The sequence below is a fragment of the Pogoniulus pusillus genome, chromosome Z, assembly GCF_015220805.1.
Source record: "Pogoniulus pusillus isolate bPogPus1 chromosome Z, bPogPus1.pri, whole genome shotgun sequence".
Taxonomy (NCBI): Eukaryota; Metazoa; Chordata; class Aves; order Piciformes; family Lybiidae; genus Pogoniulus; species Pogoniulus pusillus.
In genome coordinates, this window is record NC_087309.1 from 35,239,768 (window position 1) to 35,258,361 (window position 18,594).

At 37.6% G+C, this 18,594-nt stretch overlaps 1 protein-coding gene across 1 annotated transcript in view; it reads left to right on the forward strand.

Moving 5' to 3' along the window:
• RASA1 (RAS p21 protein activator 1) overlaps positions 1 to 18,594 on the forward strand; it is a 76,537-nt gene that overhangs the window by 21,355 nt on the left and 36,588 nt on the right. Inside the window, exons 3-8 of the mRNA XM_064140805.1 lie at positions 4,131 to 4,266; positions 5,468 to 5,538; positions 9,208 to 9,325; positions 10,321 to 10,352; positions 11,927 to 11,979; positions 12,653 to 12,803. Coding sequence (XP_063996875.1) covers positions 4,131 to 4,266; positions 5,468 to 5,538; positions 9,208 to 9,325; positions 10,321 to 10,352; positions 11,927 to 11,979; positions 12,653 to 12,803 — 561 coding nt within the window. The remainder of the gene's footprint in view (positions 1 to 4,130; positions 4,267 to 5,467; positions 5,539 to 9,207; positions 9,326 to 10,320; positions 10,353 to 11,926; positions 11,980 to 12,652; positions 12,804 to 18,594) is intronic.

The following is an 18,594-nucleotide window of genomic DNA, read 5'->3' on the forward strand; positions in this document are numbered from 1 at the left end:
AATATGAGGAAACCAGCAACATATGGATAGATGCCTGTCTAAAGCCGTTGTAAGCAGACTTAAAACAACATGGGAGGTTTCACTAGTGAAGGAGATTGTTATGAATTTGTTTTGTAGTAGCCATTGTGTCTCACAGGGCATAAAGTGCTAGCAGCTCAGATTGCATCCTTAGCTTTGAGGGAAAACTCCCCAAAACCAGAAAACCAAGAAGAAACAAAGAGATATTTATTTAATAATCCAAAGGCTTTCTGGCAACAGTGTTCAGTATGTATTAGTATTAGCTGTTCTAAATACAAATAGCCCTTTATCCCAGGTTGTAGCTAGGATTATTTTACCACTGCCAAGCTGTGTACATTAGTAAATGACTTTATTCTTTCATGTAAGCAAGATGTGTTTTGGGAAGAGCTTGAAGGCTGGTCAGCAAGCAGAGTGCTAGATGTAGGATAATGTTAATGTTTATAACACAGGCAAGCAAATGTTAACTTAAGCAGAGAAATCTTTGTCTATTGTCTCGATAAGCACAAGTTCAAAGGAAATTTTTAACTTCTGTAAGTGGGAATTACCCAGAATACCAACATATGAGCCATTATATGCATGGTTTGCAAGTGCAGGGACTTATGGTTTGCATCTGCTGTATGAAGAAGTGTGGTTCAGAGGTCCTGATCTGCTATATTGCAATCTGAGCTATCGGTTTCATCTTCTCAGCTACACTGATGCTCGTTTGGGATCTGATTACTGTGTCACACTAGCAGAATCATAGAATCAATCAGGGTTGGAAGGCACCACAAGGATCATCTAGTTCCAACCCCCTGCCATGGGAAGGGACACTCTACTGTCGATCAGGCTGGCTGGAGCCCCATCCATCCTGGCCTTAAACACCTCCAGAGAAGGGGCCTCAGCCACCTCCCTGGGCAACCCATTCTAGGGTCTCACCACTCTCATTCTGAAGAACTTCCTCCTCACATCCAGCCTGAAGCTACCTGTCTCCAGCTTCTCTCCATTCCCGCTAGTCCTGTCACTCCCTGATATCCTGAAAAGTCCTTCCCCAGTGAAAAGTCCCTCCACAGAAAAAGTAAACTATACTAATGTTTGCTTTCCAGTGCTGTTTGAGAGGCTTCGATTTTTTTTTCATAATTTCTCCTTTTGAAGCCAGTATCAGGCATTTGACTACTGGTTCTTGTCTGTCATAAATCTGTTTCTGACATCACAGGTATAAAGTAGTCTAACGATATTTAATGATTCTGTGATTTCAGTTTCTCTTACGGAAAACATCCTTACAGTATTTTCAAACCTTACAGAATTTTTCATTTTCACAGGTAGATAATCAAAGGCAATGAATCTGTTAGTTAATAGGTTTTTTTAATAGATTGGACTGCCAGGTGTACTTTTGTTTGCTATTACATAGGCAAGTATCACACTCAAAGAACATTGATAACCTCCAGAATTGGCAGCCTTAAAGTTAGTTCTAGAAAATAGAAGGGTGAATCTCCTATGTGCCATGGAGTATTAATTGTTTCCATCAAATCTTGATCTTTGACAGTTGCTGCTGAAAATGCTTAAAAGTGCTTATTTTTCACATTATAATTTTCCTAGATTCCAGTATGACTGATATCCCCAATCTTTAAATTCTTTTGATGCCTTTTGGAAGTTGTATACAGACATATATGCTTAGGTAGCAAAGTTACATAAAGCATTCTGAAGGAAAATATTTCTTTTAGTCTTGTGTTTCAGAATTATTTGTGATTACAGAAGACTTTGTTTATCTGCTGTCCCTATGTTTTGAAGAAGGGTTTAATTTAAGACTGATGAAATAGTAATCTGAACCTAATGTCTATTGAATATTGTACCAAGGAACCTTACACAGAGATCTAGCCTGCCAGAAGATCTAGCCTGTGTCTTTCAATTTTTATTGTTCTCTGACTCCTCTTGCAGTGCTGCATGCGTAGATCCTTTAGACTGGCTCTCCAAAGGTTCATCTTTGTATATGTGTTACATCACTGGTTGAGAGAAATAGTTTAATTCAACTAATTAATTGAGAATAAAGATTTCTGGAGAAAAGTATATTAAAATCCTGACTTCTTAAAGGAAAAGAGTAAAAATAGAAGAAACCAGTGAATAGTGTATTCATTTGAGATGAAGGATGGGTTTCTTGGCAATTGAATATTTGAGTTCTTTTTACCTCCCTTTTTTTCTTTTGAGTTGCTTACAACCTTATTGAAGAGTTTGAACATGAACTGGAACACTAGAAGTTTCAAATGTATTTATTCTTGGTATGAAATTTGTTTTGAAGTATCTTTAAGATAATTGTTCTGTCTTCTGCAACTGTTGAGACAAGCAACATGAGCTTTTATTTTATTTTTTTTTTAACAAAATTGCTTAGCTTGGGAATAAATTATTTCTCACATTTTCTAAGTATTCATGTGAGCTGCTGCTGCTCAGTATTTCTGTCTGGTCTCCATTGCTGGCAAAGTTTGAATCTGATTATAGAATCATAGAGTCAACCAGGTTGGAAAAGACCCCCAAGATCATCCAGTCCAACCTAGCACCAGCCCTATCCAGTCAACTAGACCATGGCATTAAGTGCCTCATCCAGTCTTTTCTTGAAAACCCCCAGGGACGGTGCCTCCACCACCTCCCTGGGCAGCCCATTCCAATGGGAAATGACTCTCTCTGGGAAGGACTTCCACCTAACATCCAGCCTATACCTCCCTGTATACAGCTTGAGACTGTGTCCCCTTGTTCTGTTGCTGGTTGCCTGAGAGAAGAGACCAATCCCCACCTGGCTACAACCTCCTTTCAGATAGTTGTAGACAGCAATGAGGTCTGTCCTGAGCCTCCTCTTTTCCAGGCTAAACAACCCCAGCTCTCTCAGCCTCTCCTCATAGGGTTTGTGTTCCAGGCCCCTCACCAGCTTTGTTGCCCTTCTCTGGACACATTCCAGCACCTCTTGAATTGAGGGGCCCAGAACTGGACACAGGACTCAAGGTGTGGCCTGACCAGTACAGTACAGGGGAAGAATAACTGACCACACTATTCCTGTTACAGGCCAGAATACCACTGTCTCTCTTAGCCCCCTGGGCACGCTGCTGGCTCATCTTCAGCCTACTATCTACCAGTACTTCCATGTCCCTTTCTTCCTGGCTGCCCTCCAGCCGCTCTGTCCTCAACCTGTGGCGGTGCTTGGGGTTGTTGTGGGCCAAGTGTAGAACTTGGCACTTGGCCTTGTTAAATCTCATCCCATTGACCTCTGTCCACTCATCCAGCCTGTCAGTCAAGGTCCTTCTGCAGGGCTCTCTTACCCTCCAACAGATTAACACCTGCTCCTAGCTTGGTGTCGTCTGCAAACTTGCTGATGCTGGACTCAATCCCCTTGTCCAGATCATCAATAAAGATATTGAACAGGACTGGGCCCAGCACTGATCCTTCGGGAACACCACCAGTGACTGGCTGCCAACTGGACGTGGCACCATTCACCACCACTCTCTGGGCCCGGCCTTTAAGTCAGTTCTTGACTCATATCAGAGTGAATGGCTTGATGCCATCCGTTTAAATAATACTAAAGGTTTGGGGTTTTTTTTCAGCTTCTGAAAATTTCACTTGACGGTAACAGGAATGTTGTAAATATTGTTGACTTTTTACCTAAAGAAACAATTTCTGAACGATGTTAGAATTTCTAATGGTCAGCAGTAGTGAACAGGAATGGTTCCTTCAATTTTGATAGTACAGTGAGAGATCTCTATCCTTTCAGACGAAAAACAACCCTTAGAGAATAAAATCAAGTTTTGTAAGAATTCTTAATTTTTTTTAATTTACTGAAAAAGTTTTGTAATCTTCCTCTCCCATTAGTTAGCAAATTACTAAATTGTGTTTAAGGAGATACTTCCATTATTCCAAAGCAATTTCTTTTTATATGGTAATGGTAAGGCTGGCAAAAACATTAATAGTATTTGAAGGGGGGGGAGTGTGTTTTCTGCATTGTATAACCAAGTGCAATTATTTATTGAATTTATATAGGCCTGCCATAAAAGGTCTATATTCTCCATGATACAAATAATACTAATATTTTCTCTATTAGGTAATTATTTCAGTTTTCCAGGATACTCACAAGTAGTGTTATTATTTATTTACAGGATTATTGCCATGTGTGGAGACTATTACATTGGTGGGCGTCGTTTTGCTTCATTATCAGACCTAATTGGTTATTACAGTCACGTGTCCTGTTTGCTGAAAGGGGAAAAGCTCTTATTTCCAGTGGCACCTCCAGAGGCAAGTAGTAAATTAAGTATCATAACATTTGTAACTTCAATAACTGGTCATAGTTTTCTATGAAGAAAGTACTGTTTCCCAAACTTCTGCACAGCATACGCTGAAATATCAGAATTTAAAATACACTCTTAATGATATGAAGTAATGATTAAAAAACCCACAGCCAACCAACAACAAACTGAACTGTTTTTTAATGAAAGTTTGTAACGGGAAAGGTGGATGTAAAATGTCGCAGCTATCTTCAAATGCACTGACAGCATTGTGAATAAACAGAGCTAAAGAAGAAAATGTGCAGTTCTAGACTAGTAAAGAGCTCCACAAGAATGTAGCCTCTTCTGTTTTGTGATATTTTGTGTATCTACAACAGTTTAAAAATACATATTCTGGAAATAACCAAGATTTCTGAAAAGGAGATTGCTTTCACATGCTGATCCAGAAAACAATAGAAGTAATCAAAATGAAACCAAACTCTGCATAATGCCCTCCCCCAACAAAATCCTAACTTAAATAAAGATGTTTCTGAATGTTAAGCCTCAGGAAATTTCCACTCTAAATGAAATAAAGTTTAGAAGTATACTTTTGAATACGATAAATATAAGTTAACTGTCCTACTAGAAGACAAAACATAAGGAGAGCTCTCATAGTTAACTTTGTGACCTATGCTTTTCTAGTTCTCGGTGGTGTTAAGCTTTGAAATTTTAAAACTGGCAAGGGGGATATATGTTTCAGATAGCTTAGTGTATTTTATTTGAGCTTTACCTTAATTTTGATCTGAACATAATTGAAGGAGAATGAATCTGTGTTTAAATATGGGGTCTAGGTATATATAAATGTAGAAGTATCCTACTAAAGCCATGTCCCATGGATGTTAGGAACAAGTTCTTTACCATGAGGGTGGTGGAACACAGGAACAGGTTGCCCAGGGAGGTAGTTGAGGCCCCATTCCTGAAGGTGTTCATGGTCAGGCTTAACAAGTCTCTGAGCAGCCTGATCTAGTGGAGGGTATTCCTGCTCACTGCAGAGGGATTGGACTTGATGACTTTCAGAGGTCCCTTCCAATCTAAACTGTTTTTTTATTATATTATAAAAGTGACTTTTACCAGTCATTTACCTCAGAATAGCATAACAGGGAGGAGAGGGATTCTACATTAGAAAGGGGGGAGAAGTATTATTGACTTTTCTCTCTTCTCTTAAATTGTAGCCTGTGGAGGACAGGAGGAGAGTTCGAGCAATTTTACCTTACACCAAAGTGCCAGAAACAGATGAAATAAGGTATGTTTTAATAACAGTAGCAGTCAATTAAATACATGTTCAGATGCAGGTAGTGTCCAGTTGCATATCAAACCTTAACACAGGTTAAAGGATGATGCTTCTTCTTTTTCACTGAAAATAGTGGTAAGATTTATTCTTAATACAATTACTGATATTAATTAGAAGGGAAATTACTTTAGATTAATAGGGGTAATATTACAGTTTTGAAGTATGTTATATAAAGCCCTGCATTTCTCTGCTACAGGCTAAGTTTGTGTATGAAAGATTTTTTTTGTGAAAATACCTTGTATGAGTATGTGTAAAAAAAAAAAAAATTCAATAAATAAATAAGCTAGGCTTTTTTTCCTGAACTTCCACATTACTGAGAGCAGCTAAATCTTTCAAAACAAACCGATTTTGACCACTACAGAAGAAATAGGAGCATTAGCTACTAGTAATTGGAAGAGTAGAATATTTAATGTCTTTTTCAAAATAAGAAAAAAGGAGTAATGCTAACAAAACCTTTGGCTTTACTGTTCTAATACTGGTTTTCTTGCCTGTGCTTGAAAACTTAATGACTTTCTTTTCTTTTTACTTCTCTGTCCATAAAATGAACCAAGAAGGCTTTCTCCTTCCCTGATACTTTTACATAAATGTGTAAGTTGATTTAGCACACTAGCTGAACTGGGAATTGGCTCGTTTTAGGGGTTGTTAGTCTAGGACATAGAGAAAAGTATGTGACAGCTTCATATCCTCATTAGGATGGAAATTTATCCTAAAGCTCACAGTCCAGTTACTCTGACCTTTTTTAAAGAGTGCTGTGAGCGTATCATTCTTTGAGTTTGTTTTCAAAGCAAATGATAAGATGAGGAAGGGACTCGCTAATTGCATATCGCAAGTAAGGCTTCCTTCTCTGTGTAAGAATAAAAGGATAGATTGAGAGCATTGAGTACCTTCTTGCACCTACCAGCTGAAGAGGAAACAACATTTTATTACTATGCCATCATAACAAAAAACATAGAAAATTATACCTTTCCCCCCTCTTTTAGGATACAGTTAAACTATGGAATTCTGTCCTTGGATTTTGAGATTCACATGGCTAAAATAGTTCTGTCTGTGGCATAGCTGGGACTCAAGTTCTCAGTTTGTTCTAGGTCAAATTAAAATGCTCTTGAAGACTTCTCACATTTCAGAGAATCCTGATTTACAAATTTTAATATCATCAGTAATATCTAGAAAGTTTGAGGCATTACAGGGTTAATTTCAGCCTATGTTCCATGCAGAAACTTGATGTATAGTTCTCTGCAGTAGACCTGATGGAGGATGCTTGTACTGTCTGTCCTCTGTTTTCAGTAGTTAGGGATGTTAGAAGCTGTTTTCAGTAGATGTTTGTTAGTTTGTTCCTTACAGTTCTTGCTGTTTGCTTTGTGCTCAAGTTAACACCTTTTCTGTTGGCCTACTTTCATTGAGAGAAATACCATGGAAACTTGCTACATATTTTTTGACTGAAATACTAAATAAACTTCAATAGTTTATTTCTATTTCCTGTACCCTGGTGTATCATCAGACTTTATTGAGAAGTCTTGCTGTGCTACAGTGAAAGGCTTTCATGTGCCCTGAGTTTGAGATAATATTTAAGAAGTAACTTTAACCTCTCAGAAGTGAAACTCCCCTAGACATGGTAAAGCTTCTTATTTATCCTTGTCCTGTAGCTAATTGTGTGGCTTTTCTGGTAGTTGTTCTGTGCTGTCTTTGTAGTACTTGTCTTCACATGTGAGAACATAAAGAGTAGATATTACACAGGCTTTTGTTATAGAAGATTTCTTATTAATGAAAGTATAATATTTTCTTACGCACAATTAAGGGTATCTCTATTGTTTTACTTATGTATAATATTTGATCCTTCTTGATAAAGGAGCAATGTTACTATCTTCTAATGTTGTTGTGTTACTTTTGTTTTAACCATCCTTAGCAAACATTGAGGTTGACAGAACTAAAGGATGTATGTAGTAGTTTAAGGCTATTGGAAAACTCTGATAAGAGAAATTGGGAATTTCCTGAAAGTTCAGTGCAGAATGTAGTGAAATTATAGCTTTGGTTGTAAAAAGAATAATAATGATAGACAGGCTGGAGGGTTGGGTAGGGAGAAATTTAACAAAATTCAACAAGGGCAAGTGTAGAGTCTTGCACCTGAGAAAGAACAACCCCAGATATCAGTGTAGGTGGGGACTGAAGGGGAAGGAGGAAAGGATGTGGGGCCCCTAGTGGATGGGAGGTACACCATAAGCCAGCAATGTGCTCTTGTGGCCAGGAGGGCCAATGCCACTCTGGAGTGTATTAAAAGGGGTGTGGCTAGTAGATCGAGAGAGATTCTCCTGCCTCTCTACACTGCCTTGGTGAGGCCGTATCTGGAGTTCAGTTATGGGCCCCCCTATTCAAGAAAGACTGCTTGAGAGAATCTAGCATAGAGCCACAGACATGATTAAGGGAGTGGAACATCTTCCCTATGAGGAGAAACTGAGGGAGCTGGGGCTCTTTAGCTTGAGGAGCCTGATGGGTGACCTCATTCACGTTTATAAATATGTAAAGGGTGAATGCCAAGAGAATGGAGCCAGGCTCTGCATGGTGATGCCCAGTGACAGGACAAGGGGCAATGGGTGGAAATTACAGGATCACAGGATATTAGAGGTTGGAAGGGACCCAAAGAGATCCAACCCCCGCCCCTGCCAGAGCAGGACAATACTATCTAACACAGATCCCAGAGGAACACATCCAGACATGCCTTGAAAGTCTCCAGAGAAGGAGACTCCACGACTTCTCTGGGAAGCCTATCCAGTGCTCTGTGACCTTTGAGGCATCAGAAATTTCATGTTATCATGAGGATGAATTTTGTCACTGTGAGGGTGACGGAACAATGGAACAGGCTGCCCAAGGCAGTTGTCGAGTCTCTCTCTAGAAACACCTGCCTGGATTTGGGTGATCTGTATAGGTGATCCTGCTCTGCAGGGTGGTTAGACTAGACGATCTTTTCAGGTCCCTTCCAGCCTCTGTGATTCTGTGATAAAGTCTGTATGATTCATCAGTTTGCTAAGAAGGATAAAACAACATTGTGTTAACAATTTCACTTTCTTGGATCTTGGCTGTCACTGGTCACCTCTTTGACTCCTCAGTGCTGAATACTAACCTCGACTGCCCAAATAACACATGAGATCTTGCTGGTTTTCTATCTGGGGGAAGAGAAGATGGCATTGGCTGCTTCTGGGCTGTCTTTGTCCAGGCAGGACAATTAGATTTCTGTTCTATGTCTAAATTGTAAATAAATGTATATAATTATAAATACATATATATACAAAATATATTGATGTTTGTAAATTTAGCTTGCTGTAAAAGACAGCTTTATCTTACTTCCACACTGTCTGAGCTGGTCTGGTAAATTTTATTTGGGGAGTGGTTTTCCCAGCCCACAATATATTAGATAAAAGAAGTAAGTCAGAAGTGTAAATACTCATACAAACTATCCACTTAACTGTCAGGAAAAATATATGGTATGTTATCAGGTACCAGTTCATGCATTTTTCACAAACAGGTTTTCAGCTATTTTACGGAAATTATATGAAGAATTAATTGTATTTATTAAAATTTATATTGTGAACATATCCCTGATTTAAATCTTGCTTTAACCCTCTTCAGTTTCCTTAAAGGAGACATGTTTATTGTCCATAATGAATTGGAAGATGGCTGGATGTGGGTTACAAACCTACGAACAGATGAACAAGGTCTTATTGTAGAAGACCTAGTAGAAGAAGTGGTAAGTAACTTTTATATTCAAATTTATTAAATGAATAAGGTTTCTTTGTAAAATAATACTGAAATACTTTAGTCGCCTGTTTTCTAGCTGTGTGCTTTCCTAAATCTAGTAATTGGATCTACTAATGTTAAAATAGTGTAACAAACTTAAACTTAATTCTGTATGACCAAAGTCTTTATTCACTTGTACAAATTAAATTACAAATGAGTGATTTTGCAAATTTACTGGGGAGTTTCATACACTCAACTGTCCTGATAAATAATATGGTACTCATTTAACTGCATTTCTATTTTTGTATTTGCCAGGAAGTTATCAAACTGTATGGAATGTAATTTTTCATTATGATCTCTTTATTTTTAGGATGAAATGTGAATTAAAAAGGTATTGGTTAGTTAATTATACCTATGAAGGCTTGTGTGAGCTCATAAGCTACTCAGGTGACCTATAGATAATTCAGTTATCTGGAGATTACGTGGTTTAAGAAAAATCTGGGGTTTATTCTGAAGGTTTTTGGTTTTGTTTTTAGCAAGCTCAGCATTGCCGTGGAACCAAATATTATCAAAATTACTTGACAATATTTTCTCTCACATTGTATGTGATTTGCTAACAGCAGTGATACCTGCAGATGCTTCTCAGTCTGTGTCAGGATGTAAATGGTTAAAGTGAAGTTGCAGAAAAAAACTATTGAACTGTAGACTCATCTATCAGGTATCAAGTTAATCTTAGGAAACCTGAGATTTAAAAAAGTTACTGCTTCTAAAGAAAGACTTGAAACATTGTAGAAGCAGTCCTCCGAAATAACATATTTTGGCTGAATTTTCACTTAATGAAAGAAGAGGAAAACTACTTTAACTGCAATAAGCCCTTTGTTCAAAAATTTCCCAGACTTCTTAATGGTGTGAATTTTTTTGTTTCTACAGAAGGGTTTTTTTTTTTTTTTTTATTGAGCTGTTCTGTTGTCATCCACTTCATTAATATGTTGGTTTTCTCATTAGGGAAGAGAAGAGGATCCACATGAAGGCAAAATGTAAGGATTTTTGTTTTGTTGTTAAAAGCAATCTTTACTATTTATAAAAAGTCAGTTACGAGGGTGCACACCCTCTGGGTAGGTGAACCCAAGAGATGTATTTTTTTTTAACCTCGGTACCTTTTTTCTATACTAGCTACTGAAGATGCATGGATAATTGACATGTAAGAATTCTGTTGCTAATGGGTTTTGCAGTGCTAAAATCTTGGATGTGTCCTTGTATGATCACTTTCAGCCAAAATATGCACAATATAATGGTTCTTGAACACAGAGTTTGTCTTAGGTATCCTTCTGGTTTTCAGACCTGCGCAACTAAATCCTGGAGAGAGAGCAAAAATGATAGTTCCAGCTTGTCTCTGTTACCTTCATGTAATAACACGCTTTAAAGAGAAAGCTGGAGGACTATTAAGATCTGTTCTGTTTATTTAAATACCTACAATTTTTAAAAGATTGAATACAATTTATAGTTAACAATATGTTGGTATGTCAAGTTATGGTTAGATTGTCTTCAGTAGTAAAGACGAGTGCCAAAAGAAAGTTCTAGTAAAGTTCTAGTGGCATGATTATTTCGTCTGTCCTCTGCTTGCTTACCATACCTGCAGCTGTGTCTTTTCTTCTCTTTTCTGTGTTTCTCAGTTTGTGGTCTCCAACAAGGTTGCAGCTGAAGGAAGCATTTTGTACTTATCTTCCTAGGAGAAAGAAAATCAGTCGAGTGTCTGGTGTTTGTTTACTGTTGGCTAGTGTTCTGCTACTCAGTTTGGCACTAGTTTGGCCTTGAAATATAGGATTTGCTTTTTCATTTGCAGAGTAGCTTGTATCTGATGCTAGGAGTTTTGACATTGTCTGCAGTTACTTGTGCCACTCAGAGGAATTCTGTGGAGGCAACAATTCTTTCAGACATTCCAGTAGCCAGAAATTATTCTTTAAAGGTATAGAAAGAAAGTTAAAGCTAGAGCTTTTTTCTGATTCCTAATAAGGCCATATTTTTTAGTATTATTTTAAAGGACAGGATAAGCTATTAAGTTGTAGCATGTTAAGCTCTCATGTATAGTCACAAGTATCAGGCTGAGACTAGACAGAAGCTACTGAACTCTTTTAGGACACTGTTCTGGCGCAGAACTCTGCCAAAGTAAAAGGTGTGAGATATAGCCTGACAAAGCTTCTGGCAAAATTCAATTTAAATTTCTCTGTGTAGTCTTGAATTTCCTTATTTGAGTTTTGGATTTCATGATTCAAGTAAATGACTTTATTAGAGTGACTTTAAATAATGGCTATCAAAGTATCTATGATTGAGACAGTTCATTTTCATCTCTAAACATAATTGGATGTGAGTATCAACTATTGGACATTTTTATTGAAAATACTTCTTTTATATACCCATTATTACTATTTTTTTCATGCTGTTGGCAGAACAGAATCACTAAATAGCATAATCATTGATCATCTCATCTATGTGTATCAGGTATGTTTAAATAGAGATCAGTTCATAGGTACCAGAGCCTTGGATATTACCACAGCTAATGAAAGAATGCTGTCAATCTTGCTTTCTAATTTTTGTCTTCACCTTTGTTAAGATGGTTTCATGGGAAGATCTCCAAACAAGAGGCATACAATTTGCTGATGACAGGTACTTGTGTTTCTGATTGAAGTACAGTGGTAATGAAATGGCACAAAGTGATTCAGTTTGTATGAAACTGTGGCAGAACTTCTTTTTACGTGTAAACATATGTGAGCATTTAATCTGATCAGCTCCTGTTACTTCAGTAAAGTAATGCACTGGAAGAAAATGGCTGTGGCTATGAGTGTTGAGTATATTCTCATGTGTGGTTAATTTAATATTTTTTTAATTGAAGTATTTTTTCATTAATACTTGTGATAAGTTATATCCCTTACTGATATCTTCATTAAAGTGCTATGGAGAATAGGCTTTTATATACCTAAAGAAAAATTGTATTACAAACTCTTTCAGCCTTTTCATAGAGCAAATATTAATTGAGATGCAAATATCAGAATTTCTGACCCATATTGTTATATACCACAGAAATAGTTAATTTTTGGAAATATATTGTGAAACGTTTACTGTAAAGTAGTGGCTAAGACGTAACAAGGTTGCTGACGTCAGCCAAGCCTTATTGCATGAATTTTGATGGTTTAGTTCCCTGTCATGTAGTTTAAAATTGCTGCTGAAACTTACCTACAGACATTGCATTTCTTCAGGTGTGCAACTCTTGCAAATTTCTGTGGGAATGATTTGATTAAGCTTATATGTAATGCTAAAGTAACATGTGTTATGTTTTCAGTTGGTCAAGTGTGCAGTTTTCTTGTGAGGCCTTCAGATAATACACCTGGGGATTATTCACTGTATTTTCGGACCAGTGAAAATATTCAGCGCTTTAAAATATGTCCAACATCAAACAATCAGTTTATGATGGGTGGCAGATACTATAACAGGTAAGCTTTAATGGTAAAAGGAATTGTGTGTACTTTGTATATGTGTAAAGAATTTGCATAACTTATTTATTTACTGATAAAAGACTGTAGTTTTCTTAATAATATACTATTTATTTCCTTACTAGTTACTTTTAACTGATGAGGTTGTTAAAGCTTGCAGAAGCCTAAGCATAGCTTGTTTCTTTTTAAGTATTGTCCTTCTGCACATGTTTTTCTTCATACTAAATTATGGACTGTATGGATCATATGTTCATCTGTAATTTAGAAAATGTGGTGTTGTCTCAGTAGCTGCTATTTGTGTTCTTGCCTGGTTGAAAAGGGAAGAGACAAATTATAATTTTACCTGAGAGATTCAATGGGAGTTTAAAATACTAGAAGGTATTATTTACAGGAATGGAGACAAAATATCTTAATTGTTGGAAAAAGTCATTAAATTGCATTGTGTGTGATACTTGGTGAGAAGTACTGATCAGCTCATTTAGAGTTAGTGAGCTTCATGTGCATTTGTTTTGCCATAGGTACCAAGAAAGAAATAATTTGTACAAAAATATAAAAAAACCTCAAGAGATGTGGCAGAAACTAACAATATCATTCCATCTGTGATAATCTTGGGTCTAGAGTTGTTGTAGATGCAAGACTTCTCAGTAGTGAAAACTCCTTCTTTTACGAGAGGCTGTTACCTGCAGCAACTTTCCAGACTTGCCTACCTTGAACGAGGGCATTCTTCATCCCAATAGAATTTCTCCCAGTTTAGCTTCTGAATGCATAGAGATCTAGCAGCTAGTGTGTCTGAGAAAATGTCGAGGTCTCCCAACTTAGAAGTTCAATGGGCTTTTTCATGTCTTCAAATGGAGGATCGCATGAGGCTAAACAATTGGACCTTTATGAACCTATGCATGTTCTACACTTCTACCCGAGTACCTTTTGCATTAATCAGTCTGTTCTCCAAACACAGCCTCATTGAAAACCAAGCTGGTAGCAGTGTCAGCCTTTCATAACGGTAAATTTTATTTGCCCATTCTCTACTTAAATGGCTTATTAGGAAGATGATAGATTAGAGGCCTCCACCATAGGTGCTGTCTAACTAGCAAATTAGTGAAACTCTTACTAGTCTCAGATGGTTTTGCAGCATTAAATACTAGGCCTTCAAAAAGATCCTACTTTCAGGAAGTTATTGTTTTAGATCACCAACACAATACTGGATTCACTTGAGGCATGTATCTAAATTATATTTATCTCAAAAAAGGTTCTGTGGTGGAAGAAAACAAAACTATAAAGTAGCACTAGTTATGACAAAATGCTTTTAAATTAATTGTTTTTAAAAATATTTTGGTATCTAGTTTACTGAGGTCTGCCTTAGTGGGAAAAGAGATTTTGCTAGCTACAAAAGGATTTATTTCTGGTATGGATTTTAAAGAATTAACAGCTATACTCCTAGGCTCCCATTCAGTCCAACTTAGTATGTGCTGCACATTTCTAAACCTCCTGAAAAGTCAGGAGTAAAGTTACACAAAATGCAAGATAATAAGGCTGCAAAATGAAGATGTTAACTGCTCGAATTCTCTAATCTAAGATTTACTGTATAAAGCAATAAATAAAGAGCAGGAATTCATTAAACTTCTTACTTCAAATTTTGAAAAGATGTGTCATAAGCATTGCACTTAATCCCTTACATGTTTTAGATTGAAGGATGGAATAAATGATCTAGTTCACAAGAAATATAAAACTTCTGATGAGGATTCTGTTTTAATAGTAGTAGCAGAAATTAATAGACTGGTTGCAAGAAAGTGTTTTCATCTGTCTTTAACTGATTAGTTAGTTATAAATACTTCTGTTCTGAAGCAGTTTCTGTGATTTCATGTTCATAAGTGATAAGCCCACATATAATAGCCTGGCTGATAATTTTTCATGGCGGATGTGGTGGTGAGGCACTCTTACCATTTACTTCCTGCATTATTAAACTGTTCCCCTACCTAGATGTTCCTATGTTTTTTCTTATGAGTGGTTATTTTGCATGGGAGGACTTCTTGTTCCTTTGACAATTTCTTTTTTCATAAGGCATTGGTTAAATTCGTAGCAAGCTGTTAATATATATCAGTATTTTATACACTTTGTAGTCATAATTGTACTGCCCAAACTACCAAGTTTTCAGTCATGTAATTACCTTTACCTCCTGCAAAGGCATATTTAAATTTGCAGTTAATTTTGGGGAATTGGATCTGACTTAAATACGCCTTTCTATTGTAAGGCTTTTGATCATAAACACAGCAATTGTATGTTTCTCCATATCAAATGCAGACAGCTTACAGTAGTTTTAACCAGTCGTTTTGGGATAGTAGGCCTCTCTGCATTCTTCCCTAAACCAAGCAGGGAATGTCATCTCTGGAGAACATATTTCTTCATAAAAGATGAGCTGATGAATTGTGTGCACAATTGAGTTAAAATCAGATGATTTGAGTACAGCTTTGTTGCATGTTAATGTATCTATAATGATACATAACAATGGATATTCATTGTGGGAACTTTATTTATGAATTGCCAAAAAATCGAAACAAGGAAGCTGAGCATTTGGAAAGATGCCCAAAAGTGATTTTTTTTTTTTTTTTTTTTAGTATTAATTTCTGTTTTTCATGCACTTTAGCAGCTCTAATTTTGATACTTGATGCCAGTGTCAGAGTAGGTTGTGTGATGCCTTCCAATTAAAAAATTTGATCTGAAGTTTAAAGACTAAATGCATAAAAATGTGAACACCTTTCAATTACTAATGCACATATAATGCACTTAGTCTGATAAAACTAATGATTAATATAACAATTCACAGAGAATTGCAAGACTGATCCAATGACATCCTGGCCTGCATCAGGAACAGTGTGGCCAGTAGGACAAGGGAGGTTATTCTTCCCCTGTACTCAGCACTGGTCAGGCCACACCTTGAGTACTGTGCCCAGTTCTGTGCCCCTCGATTCAAGAGAGATGTTGAGGTGCTGGAATGTGTCCAGAGAAGGGCAACAGGGCTGGTGAGGGGCCTGGAACACAAACTCTATGAGGAGAGGGTGAGGGAGCTGGGGTTGTTTAGCCTGGAGGAGAGTAGGCTCAGCGGTGACCTCTTTGCTGTCTACAGCTACCTGAAGGGAGGTTGTAGCCAGGTGGGTGTTGGTCTCTTCTGCCAAGCAACCAGCAAGAGAACAAGAGGACACAGTCTCAAGTTGTGCTGGGGAAGTCTAGGCTAGATGTTAGGAGGAAGTCCTTCCCAGAGAGAGTGATTGGCATTGGGATGGGCTGCCCAGGGAGGTGGTGGAGTCGCCATCCCTGGAGGTGTTCAAGAAAAGCCTGGATGAGGCACTTAGTGCCATGGTCTAGTTGACTGAATAGGGCTGGGTGCTAGGTTGGACTGGATGACCTTGGAGAGCTCTTCCAACCTGGTTGATTCTATGATTCTATGAAACAGAAAAAAACTTTGTGGGCTTTGTAATTCCCTTATTAGTTCGTTTAATGGGAACTAAAAGAGAATTCTCAAATATGTGAATAATTACATGGGGGTTTTGGGTGCTTGGGGGTGGCAGCATAGTTTTTTTTGTTTTTTCTTTGCATGTAACAATCAAAAATTGGTTAAAAAAGAAAACAAGGCACTGAATCCAGAATAGAGAGATATAAAGCATGTATTTGTGCAAGATCGTGAAACTATTTTTAAGTACTTCTTGGTACAGATATCTCTGTCTTTGTGGCTTATCTAAAAATAGACTTGACTAGAACATTTCAACTTCTGTGAGTCTGTTTGTACCATAGATAGGAAATTATTCCATTAATGATATTTTCACATTTTTATGGAAAAGCTGATAAAGCTTTGCTGGCTGTACTGAGTCTGGCTGGGGGTTGGGGACAGTTAGTTTTCTTTACAACAGCCAGTATGATACCATGATTCCGACTTGCGTCCCAAACCATGTTGATAACACCAGTGTTTTGGCTCTTGCTGAGCATTGCTTGCACACTGTTGAGGCTTCCTGTGATTTCCAGAGGACCAAACTGACCAAAGAGGTATGCTCAGCAATAAAAAAATGGAGAGGATATTTTGTCTTCCTCAGTGGGTATTGCTCAGACTGTCTGAGCATGAGCTGCCTTGTGAGAAGTGGTGAGTGAGTGCATTTTGCATCACTGGTGTCCTTCCTCCTCTACATAGTAAACTCTTTTTGTAAGGTTCTGTCACATTTACTGTTTTCTCGTCTATCCTGAGGGAAAGCACTTTGTGGTGTTTAGCTGCTGGCTGGTGCCAGCCCTTAATAGGCATTCAACATCCCACTCTTCTTCCTCCTTTACTGGAGCTTTTGTTGCTAATCATGGCATTATTTGGCAGGGAATATCCCTTTGGCTGGTTCAGGCTACTTGTCCTGCTGTGTCTGCCTCCCTGACATTCTCTGTCCGGTTTGTGGGGTGGGCAGAATGGAGCAGAGTTCAGGAAAAGCCTCAGCACTGCAAGTGGTGGCTCAGCAACAGTCAAAACACCAGTGTGCACTGGTATGTCAGCGTTTCCATTACACCTAAAATCAGCACTGCTGCTGTGAAGAAATTTAATGCCATCCGAGGCAGATCTTGTACATCTCAGTACAAAGATAAGCAGTCACTGGTCTATGGATTTTACTGTGAGTGTGATTGAGCACTGGAACAAGTTACCCAGAAAAATGTGGTACCTCCTTCCTCTGAGATGCTCAAGATGTGACTGAGCAATGGCTGCAGTAACTGTCTCAGAAATGCCTGCTGTGCTCAGTTATTCTGTGAGGAACTTTCAGATGTGTTTCACAGTGTTTTCAATGTGAGAACACTTTTACTGTTTCAATTCTGATTTTGTAGGAAAAGTATACCAAGCCATTTTGGTCCTTTTCTTCTCTGTATCTACTGCCTTGCAGAAATTCAACCTACAGAACAGGTAGCATTCAAAAGACAGCAGCAAAAACCTAGACTGTAAAGTAAAGCATAATTCTTAATTTCTGGTGCTTTTATATCAAAGAGGGAGATAAGAAACAGTGTCCCAATAGTTTATAAAGTGAACAAACTACCTTGAATTTGAGAGATGATAAAATTAGAAAAACTAGATGACTGGGAGGTAATTTTATTTCAGATGGTAGATTAATCTCTATTGTGATGGGCTGACCAATGTGTGGGCTAGATTTTAAGTCTTTGCCTATATAGGTTAACAGTTTATAAAGTATTGTTGCTTAGTTCTGCATCCTAGAGTCATCATTACGTGAACTGTCCCCTGTTTGAGTAACTCTCAAATCACTCTTTAAGTGCTAAAATAAAAAAGTTCTGCTCATCGTGGTGACTTCAAAACCATCCAAGTTAGCCAAGTTCTGGGGAACCTATGCATTCTAAAATTACTGAAGTAACTGTAATGCTATGTTGAGACACCACTTATTTCTGTATATCAAGCCAAGTTTAACAATTTGTTTTAAAAAAAATCCATGTTTATTTATACTTTCCTTGATGCATGTTATATAAATAAGATTTTTGTGGTTGTCAGACATTGAAAAGATCTATGATTCATTTTTCTGTCCTCTAGATAAGTTTTGTGGTCAGTCTGATTTCATGCTTGACGTTTTTACATGTTTGATAACTCTGATGACTTGGAGATTCACGTTCTCTAGTGTACTTGTCTGGAGATACCTCGTATCTTTGTGTTCTCACTGTTCAGTTTGTTCAGGCACTGACACTATATAAGTGGCCATCTAAATCAAGTTCATTTGTGCAACGAGAGGACTGCAAAGCAAACTCTTTAGTGTCTCCATCATGGTATAAA